Here is a 19244-nt window from a genome sequence, read left to right on the forward strand (position 1 = left end):
GATGGCGATCTCAAACTGGCCCTTAGTAACTTTTAAGTAAAAATGGTTTCTAGTAAGATTTATATTTAATTTACTGTTATAATTCTAAAACTAGCCCCTTGGCATGCGTGTGCCAATCGGGTTTTTATTAAGGGTATACTAGTGATTTGCCTCCTAAACTTGTACCTAACTTTCGCTTTACCCCCTATCCTTTTTTATTTTTTTATTTATAGAAAATTAAGGATATGAACTTTTTTTTTGGCGAATTTCCCCCATGCCATCTACCTCCGCAACATTTCATCCAATTTGCTGTTAAATATGATAGCAAAATGGTTATTTCGTATGTTAAAAATATAGAAATAATGAAAAATAAAATAAAATAATGAAAATTGGAATAATACTTCTCTCTCTCTCTCTGAGAATTACTGGCATTGATGAAAAAAGGAGGTTTTCTTGCTCTAAGACTTTGAAACTTCAATTTTTGTTTAATGGGTTTGGGGTTTGGAGGACTAGTTTATGTAGTAGTGGAAATTTAGCTAGAAAGCTTTCAGCTTGGGTTGGAAAGCTCACTGAGCTTAGAACAATGAACTTAAGTTGATTTTGGATTGGTCCAGGGGTGGATCTCCCGTGGGTATGGGGCTCAGTTGGAGAGAGAGAGAGAGATATATATATATATATATATATATATGAGGGTGGAGGAGATGGACGGGGAAGAAGGGGACGGGGAAGGGGAGGTAAGGGAGGAGACGGAAGGGGAAGGAAGAGATAGATTAGAAGTGGAGGGTGGGGGAGATGAAAGGGGAAGGAGGGGAAGAGGAGGAGGAAGGGGAAGGGGTGTTTGGCTCTAGGTTCACTCTTTTGCTTCAATTTTTTTCCCAAAAAATAAATTTTTTAAAATAATTTAACCAAAAATTGGATGAAATATTGAGGATTTAGACGGTAGGGGGGAAATTGGCCAAAAAAGAGAGTTCATATCCTTAATTTTCTAAAAAAAAAAGAATATGGGGCAAATCGAAAGTTAGGTACAAGTTCAGGGGGTAAATCACTAGTATATCCTTTTATTAATGAGTGTCATATTATTTTTAATTTAAAAAGGAAGTTTTGAAGGTAGTTGTCTCTTATTTTAGTAATAACTTCTCCTGGTTTTATGGATAACTGCAACAAATGTTCTTTTCTTTTTGTTTTTATAATTTTAATTTTAATTTAAATAAATTATGAATGTACTATTTTATCCATATTTAATAAAGAGTCTTCTATTTTAGTATTTTTATTAACCAAGGATAATTGTGGGATTTTAAAAATTTCACTTTTAACCCCACATGGGCCATATCCATATCCCAAACAAAATCTCCACGCAAAGTCCCCCTTTCACATGGTACACCTACATGTGAACTCTTTTGGCACCCTTTTATCATTATTCTTTTCCACCCTCCCTTATCATTATTCTTTTCTTCCTCATTATCCTAGTGGGTTCTATTTTGTCCGGACTATGAACCAGGTTTAACAATATATTAAAGGCTTAATTACTACAATGCTCCTTGAAATACTGGTCAAATCTCATTTTACAATTTTAAAGTTAAAGTGAGCCACTTTGTCCCCTTAACAAAAGTTTGATGTTCCACATCGCATTTTACCGTCAACTCCATCCAAAAGTCCGTTAAGTTTAATGATGTGGCAATGGTGTTTAAATAATTTTGTGCACCTTTTTACTCACCAATTTGAATGGGTGATGTGGCAAAGTAGAGCCCACCTCCAACATGAATTAAAAAAAGATGTTGATTTTCTCACTCCCCTTTATCCATTTACACTTCCTTTTGTTTTTTTAATACTTTTTATTATAAGATAAAAGGGAGTGTAAGTGAAATAAAAGAGGAGTGAGAACATAGCATTTAAAAAAAAAAAAAAGTGTAAGTGGATAAAAAAGGAGTGGAAAAATCAGTACCCTTAAAAAATAATATTACTTTAAAAAATAAAAATAAAAACTTAAAATTTAAAACTTAAAAAAAAATTTGACTTCTCTCTCTCTCTCTCTCTCTCGGGTGGGTTGCCATTTGGGGGGGGGGGGGGCAGGGGGAGAAGGAGAGTAGGGGAATGGTATGGGCACTGAGATTCTATGGGAGTGGGGTAGAAAAAAACCAAAGAGAGGGGGCGATGGGTCTTGGTGGGTTGTGATGGGGAAATGGGGGAGCAGAGAAGAAATCAGGGAAGGGGGAGGTTTCTGTGCAGGGAGGGGTGTGGGTTGAGAAATGGGGGAAAGGCATAAATCACTAAGGCCTCGTTTGGTATACAGGACTGTCTTGACATGGACAATGCTTAAGGATTGTCATGGATTGGCTTAGCTTGGTTTAGGCTGGATTACATTTGTCCTATGTTTGGTATATGACTAGGACTAAGTTTTATTATTTTTAAAATTGTTAATAACAGGGGCAGAATTTTTATTTTTTTATTTTTTTAACTTTTCTTCCCTCTCTGCATCTCTTTCTACTTCGTCTTCCTCCTCCGTCTTCTCCATCATCTCTCCTTCTCCTCTTATTCTCAGTCTTTTTTTTATCTGTGTTTTTTTTTATCTTGAAATTTTTCTCTCATTTTCTTCGTTTACTTGTCTTCTCCTTTTCTCCCTCTGCTCGAGAAGCCGTCGTCGCCCACAACCCTAAGTCCGAGCTATGAAGTCTTCGTCGTCTGCCATTGGTGCCAACAGAAACCGTATGGCTGTGATGGTGGTTTTTCTTATCATCTGAGTTTTGAATGGAAGTCCAATTTTATACTTTTGGATTTGGGGTTGAGTTTTGAATGGATCTGCATTAAAATGTTCTTGGAGTTGGGTTTCTATTAACATTTTTGTTGTTTCCCAGAAATTTGATGAAGAAGCGAGATGGTATACATACAAGAATATGAGATGCATCTTGATTTGGCAAGTTATTTTTGTTCTGGCTGCAATGGTGGGAGGTTTGGAACAGTTGCAGCACCCGACGATAACGAGGGGCTATTTGTCCCCCTTTTTTACACGGGCTTCAGTAACACCACCTAAGGAGGTGTTTTTGGTGAGACCAGTACTAGTAATCCCACTTAAAATTAGTACCGAGTAAAACAAACATGGGATAAAAAGTTAATACAAGCCAGTCCAAGTCTAGAAGGTGTACCAAACATGCCCTAAAAGAAGGAGTTATAACGCTAGTTTACAGACCCTTAGCTATCCCCCTATGCAAGCTGTCTTAAACTCGAGGGGGGTAGAGAGCGATGGGTTTTTAGGTTCGGCGCTTGAGAAGGAGGTGGGTGGGGGTGGATTTGGTGCGACTGGGGGAGAAGGGAAATTTTTTTTTTCAATTTTATGTTTGTATTTTAATTTTTAAAATAACTAATTTTTTATTAATTTTTTATCCATGTCGGAGGTAAGCTCCACTTTGCCACATGACCCACTCAAATTAGAGTAAATTACCTAGGTGCACAAAAATATTAAAACACCCCTGCTACTTCGTCAAACTTAAAGGACGTTTGGATAGAATTGATGGTAAAAGGCAACGTGAAACATCAAACTTTGGTAAAAGAAAGTCTTTAAGAGAGAAAAATGAGAGTTGCATTATTTTAGGATGCAGTGTAACAATTAAGCCTATGTTAAATTAAATTAATGCGAAGAGCATTGCTAGTGATCTTTGTGCTTGTCTACAAAGTTGAATTTGGTATATAAATTGGGTGATAAGGAAGGAACTACAACGATTCTCCCAGGTGGGGTTTTGGGGGTTAAAATAAGCTCTCATACTTTATTGGGGTTTATCTTTCGTTGCGGATGGATTCTATATTTGTGCTTTCTCGGTGCTTTTGAAGCCAGCATTCTTCATGGAACTTGTTCTTACCAAATGGGTATGCACATTTCTATTCTGCTCTTGGCTCATCTTCTCCGGAGTATACTCAGGTAGGTGAACTCCAATGCTTCAATTTTTTGAATTATTTGGTTCTGTCTTGAACATGCTCAATCTTGTAACATATCAATATGAAGCAGAATTCATTCTCTTTTGCTTTCTAAATGTTATATGTTGTAATTGTTGATCCAAGTGGAGGGATTGCATGGGGACTCCAAAGTGAGAGGAGTGAACTTGGGAGGATGGTTGGTTGTGGAAGGTTGGATTAAGCCTTCACTTTTTGATGGCATTCCCAATGGAGACATGCTGGTGAGTTTTCTTTCTAGATTTCCTTGTTTTATCTTCAGAATTCTTTTATTTTTTGTCTTCTGGGTTTTCGTTATTGTTTAAGCTGACCCATTTGTGGATATTGAAATGTAGGATGGAACACAGGTACAACTGAAGTCAGTGACCTTGGAGAAGTATGTTTCTGCGGAGAATGGGGGAGGGATGAACGTCTCGGTTAGTAGAGAAGTTGCATCTTCATGGGAAACCTTTACGGTACGATGCCTGATCAAATAGTTTATGCCAGTAGTTTTCTGTTGATTGTTAACTTATAAATAGATCTTGAGTCTTGTCCGATTAAAAGTATCCATTAAGCCCTTTTGCTCACTTCCTAAGCCCTTATGCTCAGTTTTTCCCCAGAAATAGGAGGGACAGACTAGAACCATAATGACTTGAAAGAACTGAAAAACATTCATGCAAAAACTATCTTTCCTCTCAATCCCCTTTTCAGAAATCTGAAGCGGTTGTTGGGTAAAGGGGCCACTGATCTCATGAAAGAGCTAGCAACCCTTATCCTAACTTGGTAGAGTTTGCTACATGATTAGCATAAGGTAAAACCTTTGGCATATCAAACACCTTACATTTAGCTCTTTATAGATAAAGACTTTTCAGCGTTAGTAGTATGAGATTTTTGAGTTGGTAATGAAAATAAAAATCCGTTTATTACATAGTTACAGTTCAAAATAGCTTCCCTCTCTCTCTCTCTCTCTCTCTCTCTCTCTCTCTCTCTCTCTCTTCTTTCTGGTTTCTGTCTCTCTCTCTCTCTCTCTCTCTTCTTTCTGGTTTCTGTATTATAAGGCAGGGGAGTTAACTATATATACTATAAATGTATGCTTATTGGACTCTAGAAAATTGAGGTCCTCAGTTTATTTTGGTTCATGTTACTCATGCTTATGCTATGTGTTTTCTGTTTTCTTGCAGTTATGGAGAGTTTCTGAATCAGAATTTCAATTCCGCACCTTGCAGGGCCAGTTTCTAACATGCGATGGCGAAGGTTGCTCTTTTTCTGCAACTGCAGAATCACCTTCAACATTAGAAACCTTTTACATTGAAAAATATAACAATGGCAGAGTTCACATCAAAACAATGAGTGGTACGTATTTGCAGGTATGATCCTTTCTACTGTGAAAAGGATGAAGAAGACCCACATTATTACGTTTAGAGTGAGGAATTATGTGTTTTCATGCTATTAGTTCTACCACTATTCATCTAAAAGCAGGTTTAAAACCTTCGACTATAGAATTTTTCAGCTGTTGTGAAACAGTTGTCAATCTCGGATTTCTCAGCATGAAATATTTATGTTGGGAAATCATTTATATTTTGGGATAGTTAATTTTCTGATTTAAACATTTTGTATAAGTTGATATGTCAAGTAAGGATGATTTTTTTCAGAATTTTCAGTTAAATTTAAGAGAAATTTGAATCAGGGTAATTGAGATTCTTATGCTCCATTGGTCCATTTGTTTTGAAGAAATGACTCAAAGCAGAAAAAATCTTCTGAAGGTGACTTATTCCAAGAAAATTTCAATTGTTTGGCTTGCATGAAATTTCTGTGAAACGAGTGAATCCCTAATTATCCATTTACAGTTGATATTTTTCTTAAATTTTATGAACATTTGAGAAATTTTTCCACAATGTCATTACCAAAGGAATGCGTAGAAAAAGTTCTCTAGTATGCCCTTAAAATATTCATGTCACCACTTAGCATGGGGCTGATTTTATGAATATTTATTTTGCTGGGGATCTATTGACATGGCACCTAAGAATCATTATCTCATTGTTGATTGCTTCCTTATAGACTGTGACTGTCTAAGAATTAAATAATAAAGCATTATCACCTGCAGGCTACAGTGGAAAATCAGCTCATCGCAGACTATCCAGGGAAGCCAGGATGGGATGATAATGCAGCCACATTTGAAATGACCATTGTTTCTAATAATTTGCATGGAGATTACCAGCTGGCAAATGGATATGCACACAATAAGGCCAAAGAGGTTCTTAAGGTAACTGTATGTTACTTTCTAGCTGCCATTATAATGGGTGATTTACATCCTCTATATTATTTGATTTGATTAACTTTTTATAATGGTATGCACGTACATGTCAGAATCAAAGCGGCAATAATTTTCAAATCTAGAAAAAGGGAAACAATTAGAAGGATGTGTATAATATGCTTTTCTTTTACTTTATTGATTCTATTAATGGCAGAGCAATGTTCAAAATGGGAGAATAAATTTTACTGAAATACGGATGATAGAAAAGATATTCAAACATTTTTAGGATTTGACCCTTGCAATTTTAGTACCTATTTATTCCTTGTCTGCACATATTTGGCATCTGAATTTGGCTGTCATCTACTTTTGCTTCCTCAAGTTTCTTGTTCTGTTATATTTGTGGATATTGTCTTCATTGGTCAGTGCCAAATGATTATATGTTCTTGTGTGTAAATTTGAATATTCGGGCATTATACTTGTTTGATGAGAGCATCTGATTCCTATTGCTTTTTTCTTCTGTTTTTTTATTTGATATTGGGACCTTCTTAAACTGTAGAGACATAGAAACAGTTTCATCACTATAAGAGATTTCAATTTTCTGTATAAACATGGAATAAACACTGTGAGGATTCCTGTTGGCTGGTGGATTGCTTATGATCCTGATCCTCCCGCACCATTTATTGGTGGAACTTTGGAAGCTCTAGATAATGCATTCTCATGGGCACAGTAGGTCTTTCTTTCACCTAATTCTGTTCAGACTATTAATAGTTAAAACATCACATTCAGTTCTGGTGTCATACATTAGAACTGTCCTGCAGAGCCTATAATATTAAGTGCATAATTGACCTTCATGCGGCTCCTGGCTCCCAGAACGGGATGGAACATAGTGCTAGTAGAGATGGTTCATCAGACTGGCCTAATCCAGATTACATTTCACAAACACTGCACGTTATAGATTTTCTAGCTTCCAGGTATGTTTTTGATGTGTTTTTGAATTGCTACACTCTGTAACCTCTTAGAGAGTTACACACTTGCATATGCCTTTGAATATTATTTAACAGATAAAATTATAATGGTGGAGGTAAGCATGCAAATCGTTTCGTAATTTGCCACTAATTTACCATCCTGAATCTTTGAGTGTGCAATTCAGGGATGCCTATTCATTCTGTGTTTCTCACACACAACCTCACATGTCTAGACACATGTTATGCAAGTTGCAAACGTGTTCTAGGTTTTCCTCGTAATATTTTATATCGAACAATGTTCGCTAACACGCCTGAAAGTAATCTCCATTTTTGTTTTCCTTACACTTTGTAGCTTTGAAGCATTTGAATATATCTACTGCTTTAATTCAGGGCCCCTCAATAGTTCAAGCATGCCCAACATGACTTCTTTCATTTGCAGGTATGCAAGACATCCTGCTCTGCTGGGAATTGAGCTTCTAAATGAACCATCTGCAGCTACAGTTCCGTTGGATATTTTAGTTTCATATTACAATCAAGGCTATCAAACTGTTCGGAAACACTCATCAACAGCTTATGTAATAGTTTGCCAAAGAATTGGCAATGCAGATCCATCGGAAGTTTATCATGCTAACATAGGCTCGCGTAATCTAGTGGTGGATTTGCATTATTACAATCTTTTTGATAATTTCTTTGTTAATATGAGCGCTGTGGATAATATACAATTCATATACAAGAGCAGGGAAACTCAATTGGAGGCCCTGAACAGTGCAAATGGTCCACTTGTTTTTATTGGTAAGGCAATATCCCCAATTCCCTTCACCTGAAAACTTTTTTCACTTCAAGGTCTTATATTTTGGTTCTGGTATGAAATCCGAGCCTATAAGTTATCAAGATTTTTTTATCTGAAAACTTATCTTCTATAGGTTTCAAGTAGTATGAGCTATAATAGTTGAAAACTGGATTTGTTTGTAGGAGAGTGGGTGAACGAGTGGAACGTGACAAGCGGCTCTCAGAAAGATTATCAAGACTTTGGGAGGGTCCAATTAGAGGTTTATAATGCTGCTTCCTTTGGATGGGCTTACTGGACATTGAAAAATGACAGACCACACTGGGATTTTGAATGGAACATAAGGAACAACTATCTCCAATTGGGTAATTGCCTAGACTTATTTGTTCTTTTTGCTATAACATCACCAATGCAGGCACACACGTAAACCGTACTGAATTAGTCTTTGATTACATCAACATGTTAGCAGAAAATTATTTATATCTATGCAGGTAATTCACCCAAGAAACAGAATGTTAACGGTTTAGTGTTGCTGGGCTTGATGTATGTGTTGTTCTGTCTGCATCATACTTTGTGACAAATCATACCTGAAATACATCACGGCTCACCACTTGGAGAGAAATATCTAAATGCAGATTTTCTTCTTTTCTGCTCAACCATCACATTCATATTGTTTCATATTGTTTTGCAAAATTGCAGATCCAATAAAATTGTGGACGGACAGAAAATGTCAATGATTCTGTAACAAATTTGAGGCTATATGTATTACACTCTTTGTCAATGATATATGAGAAAATTTTCTTCCTAATCTCTCACACTACTGTGCAAAACATGAATCTCATCTAAAATCACTCTTCTAGTTAACTAAAGCCATCTTTTATAAATCATAATGTAGATTCTCTTGACCACCTGGCCAACAAAAAGATATCCTATAAAAAGCACCAACAAAAATCCAAAGTAGGATAATGGAAGCTCAACAAATCCCATCACGTCCCCAATTGGTGTGAACGGAATTGCAATTCCAATGGCAGAAATCAGAACTGTAGAACAGAGCACAGGCCATGAGGCAAGGTCCTGAATGAAGGGAATTTTCTCGGTCCGGATCAGGTGGATAATTAGAGTCTGCATGAGAAGCCCTTCAATGAACCAAGCAGAATGGAAGAACATACTGTCATCCACACCATCTGCCTTATAATAGAACCAAAGGAACAGAAGTGCGCTTACATCAAAGATAGTACATACAGGGCCATTCCACAAAATGAACATGGGTAAGCCTTTCTGGGACCATTTTTGTGGGACTTTTACAGCATCTTCTTCCATTTTGTCCCATGGGATTGCAATCTGGCCCACACTATACAAGAAGTTCTGTGTAAGAAGCTGTCGAGGAGTCAACGGTTCATACTTGAGGCACACGGTTGCTATGAGAATTGAGAGAACGCTTCCTAGGTTGGCTATAACTGACATTTTTATGTACTTCATTGTGTTCCCAAATGTGAGCCGACCATGCTCAACGCCGGCGATGAGGACATTAAGGTCTTTCTCCAGTAAGATAATGTCAGCAAAGTCTTTTGCTACTGATGCTGCTGAATCAACTGATATACCAACATTGGCTGCATCCAGGGCAAGCGAGTCATTTACTCCATCCCCCAAGAAGCCAACGATGTGATTACCAACCGTCTGCAACGACTGCACAACTCGGAGTTTCTGCGTTGGGGTGAGTCGAGCTAGTACTGTTGCTGTTTTAACGGTCTCATGAAATGACTCCTGGTTGAGTAGCTCAAGCTCAGGCCCTGTAACTACATGGGTTGTTCTGATACCAACTTCCTTGCAAACTCTTATAGCTAGGGAGAGAGAGTCACCTGTTAGAACTTTTGCTTTCACTCCCTTCTCTGCCAGCCGCCACAAAGCTTGCTTTGCTGAGTCCTTGGGTGGGTCAAAAAACGTTATGAGGCCTAGGAAAACCATGTCTGATTCAAAAGTTTCATCATTGTCTTTGCGCTGATAACTTGTTTCCTGCATTATCACAAAAGAATTCATGTTAGTAAACATTATAAAGGTAGCAGAAATCTTTTTCTTTTTGGTGTGCCGTTCTCACATCTCTGATCGAGTTCAGCAAATACCAAGGTCAAGGACTTTATATAAAATTTTGAAAGAAGCAAATGCACTTGAACTCATTAAATGCAGAAGTTGAGTAAGAAAGAAATCCAGACATACCGTATCAAGGCTCTTTATTGCTACTCCTATAACTCCTAGTCCCTCATTGCTTATTTCTTCAACCATATTTAAAATCCTTTGGTAGCGTTCAGAAGTGAACGTTATATTTGTGCCGCCGTCAACATCCTCTATAGAAGAACAAATTTTCATTACTTCTTCCAGAGCTCCTTTTGTCACCATGACTCTCTCAAAACTATGACGGCTTTTGTCTTCTGCTTCTCTTTCCATGATAATAGACACTCTTCTTCTTATGAAATCAAAAGGAATCTCATCTAATTTCTGCCACTTGGATGGCTGGAACCTGTATCCATTGGTATATACATGTGCCAGAATTGCATCGTCGAGTGGATACTTCTGATCGGTCTTGAAATAGGAGCTAAGGAAAGCAAACTGTAAAACCTTTTCTTTGGATAACCCCAAGCTGTCAAGATGATTAACCATTATTGCACGGTTCATGGTGAGTGTACCAGTCTTGTCAAAGCATAAGATATCCCTGTAACAAAGAGAACACAACAAATTAATATGGAAGTTCAAGTTCAAAAACTTCTATGACAATAAATTTCAGAAAATGATAAACCGATATGCAAGAGTACATATTCTACCTAGTTTTCTTTCATGTTTTCTGCAAATGGAAGGCAAGTTGGCTGCTACAATTCTATTACGCAAGAGAATTTCAGGATAGCACAATGCAACACTTAAAATAGTTTTCTGAAATTCAGATCAGGCATTGCTCTACATTACAATTTGTCAAGTTTTTAACTATATCTCCATTTCAGCATAAAAGAGAATTGGATTCAGAGCCACAATGGGTCCACTTCAGTTTAACATCATATAGTCAAGTACCGGTGAATTTGTGTGTTAATTATCTAAATCTTACACTCTTAAGTCAACATCACCCCCCGATTCTATCCATTCCAAAAGCCACCAAATCATCATCATTTCAGGCACTCATCAGTTTGTGGTAAGATTTATCCTTCCACACAAATATGTCCATATATATATAGTTATGTATATACTCACATAGATCCCATGTCTCGTATTGCAGATAAGCTTTTGATTATGCATCTGTCTTTGGCCATAGCAAGTGCTCCTTTTGCAAGACTTGTGTTAACAATGAGGGGAAGCATTTGAGGAGTTAGTGCACTTGCTACCGAGATTCCAAAAAGGAAGCTCTCAGTCAGATCATGAGATGTAGTGTAATCAATTACAACTATGACGGTGACTGCAACTAGCATAACAGCAACCAGCACGTAAGATATGCGGCGGACACCATCCTCAAAATCATTGGGTGGTTGCTTCTTCCCTATGTTTGAAAACATGGTGCTCATGTATGTCTTAGATCCAGTGGAAACCACTAGACCAGTTCCGCCACCTGATACCACATTCGTCCCCTGAATTTTTTATATAACAGCAGGAAATTATATAATTGTTCAGTAACATGCAAAATTACCAACACATATTAAGCAGGAAATTCCTACTTAATCATGAAATTTTTGAAAGAAATCCCATTAATGAAGTCTTAATCCCAAACCTTTTGCAATTTAAGAGTTGCAACCTCTGATGTTACGCGTACGGTATTGAAATGTTCCGGCATAATTTGAACAATTTAAGGCCTTACTGTACATACCATGAAGCAAATATTCTTCAGATCAAGCAATGGAGTGCTTTGATCTTCTCTGATATCAGCAGTTTTTTCAGTTGTCCAAGACTCTCCTGTTAATGATGACTGGCTGTTCAAGAAGCATGGAGTGATCACTTAATCTAAAAAAGGAAGAATGACATAAAAGAACTCAAAAATACTCATTTATAAGACAGAAAGCTTTATAGGCACTGTACCTTACGACAAGGTGTTTCGAAGATAACAATCTCACATCACCAGGAAAAAGGTCTCCAGGTTCAAAAATGACAATGTCACCAGGAACGACATCTCTTTGGTCAATCTGTACCACTAGCTCCGTCTGGTAAACTCTACCTGCACACCTTTGAACTTTGACTGGGCACCTTACAAATTCTGAAAGCTTCATGGCTGCTTTTGAACTGCCATATTCCTGAAAGGAACATGGAAAATCAATCTCATTTGATTGAAAGATATGGAGCCTGTTTGATTGAACAAACTAAGCAAGAAATACCTGATAGAATCGGAGGGAGACACTTATGAAAACCAAAACAAGCATGATACATCCATTCGGGCTGTCGCTGGTAAAGTATGAGATTACAGACAAGACAATCAATATGATATTGAAGGGATGGAAGAAAGCATTCCACAAAATATGCCACCAGCTTGGAAAAGAATAATCAATAGGAACATTCGGTCCGTTTTCCTTCAATCTCCTTTCTGCTTCAGCAAAGCTTAATCCTGCAGCGAAGTGAAACTCCAGAGCTATTATACGATTGCGAGGAGCCACAACTTCTTTTAGCCTTATAATTCGTGCTTACATGAAAATACTGCAAAATGTACCAACCTAGCCTTATAATTATCAAATTCAACTGAGAAATTTGCCTATATCTTGGCATTTCATAAAGCAATTCAAATTCAACTAACTTCCCCATACATTTTATGGATCACCATCCGTATAACAATGGAGACAACCATGTAATACATTCAGTCAGTCTCTTTTACAAACACACTTGCATCTATCAGAAAAACAAATCTCAAAGTTATTAAAGTTCTCATTCCCTAATAACTTTGGCTAAAAACAGAACAGATAATTAAGGTGAGTAACTAAGGACACTAACCCCTTTCTGTGGATCGAACATACTCGAAAACCATATCCTTGTCAGACTGCGCCAAGGAGTATAACCAAGCGTAGAGCTTCTCCTCTGCCTCAGTCCTTGACCCTCCATCAATTTTTCCTGCACATTCCACAGAAACAGCACAATCCCACATCAGAAATAGCTCCAATAAAAGAAAATCCATTCACGCATAAAAACAGAACAAGCAAAAAACTTCAACAAACCTCCAGACATAAGCCTGCGCAAAAATCGAAAGACCTTGTTGGCGGCGCCATCCTTCTGGGTTTCGGATTTGTTTACCAAGTTTTGGCGAGCTGGGTTGTAGTAAGGAAGGGGGGTGTGCTTATATGAAGTAAAAATGGAGGGGATTTTGAACCAGCCCATGTTACAAAATTAAGCAGTAGCAGTTGGGAATGAGAGTGAGACATCAATTGTCTGACTGAGGACAAGTGAGAAGAAGAAGATGAGAAAGTCGGCATTTTTATTGGAGGGTCTGTCTGAAGATTGGATCTTTGAAGAGAAGGTAGAGGAAGAGAGAGAGACAGGAGATAAACAAATAAATTGTGTGTGAATTTTGGGTGGTTTTTTGGAGCTTCTTTGCTTCTCCTGAGGTTTTAGGATCAGTTTCTCTCTCTAGGACTTTTCCCTCGTAGCTTCAACTACCAGACTTCAGATGACGGTTAGGTTGGTTATAAAGTTGGCTGAGTTACTGACTCTCCCAAAGTCATCGCCAGTTGTCAATACAGATTTGTCCTGTTGAGATATCTGTCAACCAAGTCATAGCGCACTCAACCCAGACATATATAACCCAGACAAATACTTCAAAGTTAGAAGCTGGGTTGATTGGTTTTTTGAGTAAATAATGACTTTCTTATCACACATACGGAATGAAAAAGTATGCAGATTTCACCACAATTCATACTCCAATTCCAATTCTTCTCTCTCCAACTGAAAATTTCTCTGATTCATAATTTCCTCCATTCAAGTAAAAACAGCATTAAAAGTTATGTCTTAGTTACTTTTTCATCCCAATTTAAAGTAGTTTAAACATTTGAGAACAATAAACAAATAAAATTTATCCAGCATCCAAGTGTTAAAGTTATATAATTGTGTTTCCTTTAAGAATACATGATTAGCCATACTTAATTAATTTTAAGTAGGTGATCAATAATGATTATGTTGCCCATCATTTTCATTTAGGGGAGTGGTTTTCATCCCATGTCATGCAGAGCAGAGGCAGGACATTTAAAGTATTTGGCGTCAGACTCTGTAATTCTTCATTCTGGCTTGTACTATATAACTAATAGTAATATACTATACATTTTTGGGCAATACAATTTGAGTCATTGGCAGCATTTTTATTTTATTTTTCTCTTTGAAACATTGACCGCATTTTACTTTGATAACCCAATAGTTTGGTATTATTTGTGAAATGTTACTTCTTTTCTACTTTTTTAACGAGACTTTTTCTTGTTTCTCTTTAATATGATGTGAAAGTTACTATTTTCTCAAGTCATCGGAATTAACTCCGATGGCGAGGGAATGTGGGATAATAGATTAGAATTAGAATAAGTCAAGAGTTCAATTGAAAATGAAAAAAGTTACATTTATGTATTGTATGATTAAGAATTAATATTTGCATCTTGGAGAACCATTCTAGTGGTTAACAAATCCAAAACATGATTGAGATTGCCATGATCATAAATGAGTTTCTAGTTCTTATTTTATTTTATTTTTTTGCAGATATTCTAGTTACATTTTTTTAATTTATATGCAATGCAATGTACCCTGGAATCTTTGGCCTTTCAGAAACAAATGAGGTTCCGTACTCCTATCCTTCACTCACTGCAGTGAAACGAAGAAAACTGTTTGAAGGAGCCATAACAGGAAAGAGTGAATTCTGTAGACTATTTTGCCTCCTGGTAATTAAGACACGCATATAATATCTCTATCATATGGAATTAGTCACATATATAATTCAATCTGTTAAAAAGTACAAGGCTTATTAATGTATTCAATCTACACATAGTGATGCCTAACAAAGGTACTGCGTTAAGACAAGCGTCTGAGGCAATCAATCAACGTATCCGTGTGTTCAGGCTTCCCGACAGATATGCGAACATAACCCCTCAACTCTTTGTTGTTGTAGTGACGAATCATCACACCCATTTTTGCTAGGTCCTCCTGTATCAAAATTGAAACCATAGAATGTTCAAACGAAATACAGAGGAGTACATGATTCAAACGTTATACAAGTTTTAGTGGTGAATAGCAGGTTAAGAACCATTTTTCTGGGCTGCCCATGAATCAAACCCGATATATAGCACATGATACAACCTCAAACTGTCTTCTGTAACACCAAAAGGTTCAGGGCTGTCTTTCGAATTTACAATTGACATGGTTTCTAGCATTCGGTTCGAATGTGTTCTCAGGTTCTCTATTCTTTTTTGAGAATCTACATTCTCTATTCTTAGCAAGCCCTGTTAAATAGTACTTGACAAGCCCTGTGAAGTGTAGCTAAGAATTGCATCATATACTCCCTAGAGAAATCTTCATAACTATTATATTTCATACAACTTGTTATTTATTGAAATATACGACTTTTGGCTTTCATAACTAGTCCAACGAAGAATACACTCCAACTTAGGGGAACTACTAAAACTGCGGATATTCCAAGAATTCTATAATACTGAAGCTTGCATTTCAGTCCCCTATTACTGAAACCCTAACAATATGAATTGGTGGATTGCAACACATTGGGTGCAGAACCAAAAGTTTTCTAAGATGATGATGCCATGCTATAAGAAGTAAAAAACTACCTTCAGCTTCTTAGCATCCACTCCCGATGTAACCTCACAAAGAATAAAATTGGAATAGCTTGGATATGGGTTGAGAAATGGCAGCTCCTTTAGAAGGTTGTAAAGCCTCTCCCTTTCTTGTAGCAAAGCGTCTTTCACAGTCTGGTACATGTTGAAACCCATATTAAATATAGTGACAAGCACACATGATACCTTCTCGGACCTAGTCTTGACATAGTTCAATTATTAAGATTAACAGGAACGGGAGAAATCCAAAGATTCATAACCTCAAGATAGGTGGGATTCTGCAATGCTGCACAAGCAGAAACTTCAGCAGTAACAGACACATTATATGGTTGCTTTGCTCTCCAAAGATATTCAATGATGGTCAATGGAAATGCTCCATATCCCACACGGAGTCCAGCTAAGCCTGCACCATTTTCACATTCCACAAAAATTTAACCATTTACAAAAAAGGTTGAAACTAACAAACTAAAAATTTATACAACACATGAAAGTTTGGATTGCAAATCCTGTTACTGGAAATTGATTAGCAGGTCCAACAGTACCAAAGGAGAACTATAGTTTGTATTGCCAAAACCATGCCACTGCGATCATAAATTCTTTTATTAACAGGGTCAACAGTACCGAAACAAAATTATATCGACCAACATACAAGTTCTCAGAAGAAAATGATTTCACAAAAGAAAACAAGAAATTGTTGTTCATAGAATATTTTCACTAGAAACTTATTGACAGGCTTGATACCAAAATATTGTCAGTAGAAATTTATTGACAGGCTAAATAGTACCTAAACATATCACAAAAATCTTATTGCTAGAAATATACTGTTAATAGTACCCAACCAGAATTATAACAAGAAATTTAAGATCAAGAATACCAGCTCGTTTGCTAAAAGTCCGAAGTACAATTAGATTCTCATGCTTTTTCACCCACTGCATCCGTGATTCAAGTCCTGAAAACTCAATATATGCTTCATCCAGCACCACCAGTACAGGAAGCTCAAGGACTTTCAAGAGAATCTCGTCACTGATTATACTGCCATAGAATAGGTAGAACAAGAAAAATTAGTGTAAAATTCATATTTTAGAAACCATACAGTTTCTGTTAATGTAAAAGGAAAAAAAGTCTTCAGAATCAAATTCCAAATCTTAATACCATAGATTATCCATTTTATTAATAATTTTTTTCAGTGTGTAGCCTAGACAGTTTCATTAATGGACTGTATAATATAAAACACACAAGCGCCCTCATTTCAATCTTGGGACATAAGAATAACAAAACTATGCATGGAAAGAAACAAGTTTCAGTTACCTCCCATCTGGATTGTTGGGAGAAGTGAGGAATATGCATTTAGGTTTTTCCTGTACAACAACTTCTGAAATAACGTCGACATCCAAGCTAAAATCCGACTTCCTTGGCACTGCAGGGTTCCAATGAACACTTACAGATTATACACACATACTGTACATCAAAGTACAAGAGCTGCGGTACCAAAAGTTTCATTTGTATTCAAGGATAAAAAGTTAAAAATATTCTAAGATAAAATTACCAACAAAAAATTAAGCAGAATGCCATCTTTACCTTTAATGACAGAAGCCCCATTTACTGCAGCATCAAATTCATACATTGTGAACGTTGGAGGGCAGTCAACAATCTTGTCACCAGGATCAAGCACACATCTTTAGCAATATTTTAATCAAGGACAAAGGAAAGACAAAATCAGGGGCTGATAGACAAAAAAAAAAGAAAAAAAGAAAAAAAAAAGGATAGCATGGTTTGGAATCTTATACAAACATAATGTTTCATTTATAACCTCATAATCAAATCAATGAGCTCATCCGCACCACACCCAACAAGAATATAATCAGATTCAAGCCCTGAATCCTTTGCAAGGGCAGCACGTAACCGACGGCTTTCAGGGTCGGGATAGATATATGGGAATTTCAGTGCACCCAAAGCTTCAAAAACCTACAAACAATCTGAAATTGCAGTAAGGACATAAAGGGGTCTAAAAAGCTTGGCATGATGCCACTTAACACAGACTGGAAACCGATAAACAAATAACTCCACCACATCATTTGTAGTATAAAAAATTATTGTGCTTAAAAACCAAGTACAGTGGCACATATGACTAACCTCCGGTGGAGGACCATAAGGGTTTTCATTTGCATCTAATTTGATAATGTCCTCAGGCTTCCTTCCAAGTTGGGCCGACAAAACCTGTAGCCAAAGAAACTTAGTCACTAGTAGGCCAGAAATTTACCAATTGAAATAGTTACTGAGAGATGTCTAATTCAACCTACACAACCATCATAATGGAACCAATTATGTATACATATTCCCCGGAATCAGAAGAAACAAAAAGAAAGTCCAGACTAACTGTTTCTTTAGCAGACTGCATAAATACTAATTTTTGAAAATACCATCGACAGTAGAAGAGAAAAATCCCCACCGGGACAAAGACCTAACTTTTACTTGTTTAAATAACATTTAAGATTAATCAAGATCAGGTACATTGAAGCAGAAAAGAAAATATATTATGCAAGCATGAGATTCTTTGGCATTCAATCCAGGTTTATTAAGAACAGGCTACTCCAGATCAATTTTTTCAAAAATTTCTGACTAATATTAATTATGCATTGCAGATGCTAAAATCAAATATTAGTTCACAGAAAATTACTTCCCAACCAAACTTGAATTTCTGGCTCATTTAAGCCAAACTTGAATTATAAATAAGATGCAGTATACAGACAACTGAATCGAGATAAACAAAAACAAACTTATAAGAAGCCATTGCATCCTTTTAAATTATATACAATTAAAACACAAAATAGAAAATTATCTATAAGCTCAATTTTCACCAAAAAGTAAATTGCAAGAGCTTTATAACTCCGCATCAAGCATTACCAAGTCTAGCTCAGACCTCATTCACCATTTTTCTCAGAAACGTTCAACAAAACTCCAAAAAAAAGATTTCAAATCGATTCAAAGAGGGAACAGGATGCGTTTAGATTGAAATACCTCAAATGGCAAAATGGACTGATAAGGAGACAAATTCCTCAAATGGGGTCGAATGAACGAGTCACCGGTCAAACGCTGTTGAACCTCACTAACTTTTTTCTGCACAGGGGTTGTGGAAGCCATAGCCACCACCGTCCTCTTGTTCCCTTCAGTTCCACAACTGGGTCTGCGACTGATGCTGATATTGGTCAATCGTAGTGAGGAAGCGTTGTATATATCAATCACACCCATCAGCATTAACCTCGCGGGTGGATGAGGGCTCGGAGAGAAGGTTGGTGATGGCGGTGACAACCTGTGCTGTTTGACTGGTGGCGGCGGCGGCGGAAACGGGTATGATTCAAATGGAGGGAAATGTCCTAGGGCTGAACGGTATTACTCAAACCGAATCTATTGATTAGGTGTTGGAAGGTACATGTGATTTCCTTCCAATAGCCATTGCTTTCGCGCCACGTGTGAAACAAATAGTATTGATACTGTTTTAGTAAATTTAGGTTTAGCCACAAAAAAACTTTGACTTTTAGAAAAAACTAAAACTTTTTCAAAAAAGA

General features: G+C 36.9%; 3 protein-coding genes and 1 long non-coding RNA gene across 5 annotated transcripts; 2 read left to right on the forward strand and 2 right to left on the reverse strand.

The window, feature by feature from the left end:
• Window positions 1-2256: 2256 nt before the first annotated feature.
• LOC117632681 lies at window positions 2257-2775 on the forward strand. The gene is made up of 2 exons (XR_004586511.1): window positions 2257-2354; window positions 2612-2775. It is a non-coding gene; the product is annotated as an uncharacterized LOC117632681 (long non-coding RNA).
• A 523-nt stretch (window positions 2776-3298) lies between these two features.
• Window positions 3299-8705, forward strand: LOC117630920 (probable glucan 1,3-beta-glucosidase A). 2 transcript variants are annotated; one of them, XM_034363787.1, is made up of 10 exons: window positions 3299-3889; window positions 4030-4145; window positions 4257-4376; window positions 5082-5267; window positions 6005-6163; window positions 6711-6880; window positions 6973-7125; window positions 7559-7911; window positions 8092-8271; window positions 8398-8705. In XM_034363787.1, the coding sequence occupies exons 1-10, from the start codon at window positions 3814-3816 to the stop codon at window positions 8481-8483; spliced, it is 1599 nt and encodes a 532-aa protein (XP_034219678.1). In that variant the 5' UTR covers window positions 3299-3813; the 3' UTR covers window positions 8484-8705. The 2 variants fall into 2 exon arrangements, with proteins under 2 accessions (XP_034219678.1, XP_034219679.1); XM_034363788.1 differs by having other exon boundaries at window positions 5127-5267.
• Window positions 8617-13490, reverse strand: LOC117630919 (magnesium-transporting ATPase, P-type 1-like). Its single transcript, XM_034363786.1, has 8 exons — window positions 13078-13490; window positions 12857-12973; window positions 12250-12476; window positions 11957-12168; window positions 11748-11850; window positions 11141-11511; window positions 10121-10613; window positions 8617-9919 (listed from the first exon to the last, which is right to left on the reverse strand). The coding sequence occupies exons 1-8, from the start codon at window positions 13235-13237 to the stop codon at window positions 8771-8773; spliced, it is 2832 nt and encodes a 943-aa protein (XP_034219677.1). The 5' UTR covers window positions 13238-13490; the 3' UTR covers window positions 8617-8770.
• A 1271-nt stretch (window positions 13491-14761) lies between these two features.
• Window positions 14762-19092, reverse strand: LOC117632977 (histidinol-phosphate aminotransferase, chloroplastic-like). Its single transcript, XM_034366629.1, has 9 exons — window positions 18697-19092; window positions 17812-17895; window positions 17489-17643; window positions 17257-17354; window positions 16987-17095; window positions 16553-16710; window positions 15939-16081; window positions 15673-15813; window positions 14762-15037 (listed from the first exon to the last, which is right to left on the reverse strand). The coding sequence occupies exons 1-9, from the start codon at window positions 18931-18933 to the stop codon at window positions 14906-14908; spliced, it is 1257 nt and encodes a 418-aa protein (XP_034222520.1). The 5' UTR covers window positions 18934-19092; the 3' UTR covers window positions 14762-14905.
• Between the last annotated feature and the right edge of the window lie 152 nt (window positions 19093-19244).

Source organism: Prunus dulcis, chromosome 6 (genome assembly GCF_902201215.1).
Source record: "Prunus dulcis chromosome 6, ALMONDv2, whole genome shotgun sequence".
Classification (NCBI taxonomy): domain Eukaryota; kingdom Viridiplantae; phylum Streptophyta; class Magnoliopsida; order Rosales; family Rosaceae; genus Prunus; species Prunus dulcis.

Bases quoted from the DNA above. Each gene is read 5' to 3' on its own strand.
- LOC117630920 (XM_034363787.1), top strand. From the start codon at position 3,814: ATGGAACTTGTTCTTACCAAATGGGTATGCACATTTCTATTCTGCTCT. The intron at 5,268-6,004 runs GTATGATCCTTT...TATCACCTGCAG, and splicing joins TGAGTGGTACGTATTTGCAG to GCTACAGTGGAAAATCAGCT. The intron at 7,912-8,091 runs GTAAGGCAATAT...ATTTGTTTGTAG, and splicing joins TGGTCCACTTGTTTTTATTG to GAGAGTGGGTGAACGAGTGG.
- LOC117632977 (XM_034366629.1), bottom strand. From the start codon at position 18,933: ATGCTGATGGGTGTGATTGATATATACAACGCTTCCTCACTACGATTG. The intron at 16,082-16,552 runs GTATTCTTGATC...AAAATGGTGCAG, and splicing joins GACTTTTAGCAAACGAGCTG to GCTTAGCTGGACTCCGTGTG. The intron at 15,814-15,938 runs GTTATGAATCTT...AACATGTACCAG, and splicing joins AGAATCCCACCTATCTTGAG to ACTGTGAAAGACGCTTTGCT.
- LOC117630919 (XM_034363786.1), bottom strand. From the start codon at position 13,237: ATGGGCTGGTTCAAAATCCCCTCCATTTTTACTTCATATAAGCACACC. The intron at 12,974-13,077 runs GTTTGTTGAAGT...TGGAATGTGCAG, and splicing joins GCGCAGGCTTATGTCTGGAG to GAAAAATTGATGGAGGGTCA. The intron at 11,512-11,747 runs GTATGTACAGTA...TAAAAAATTCAG, and splicing joins TGAAGAATATTTGCTTCATG to GGGACGAATGTGGTATCAGG.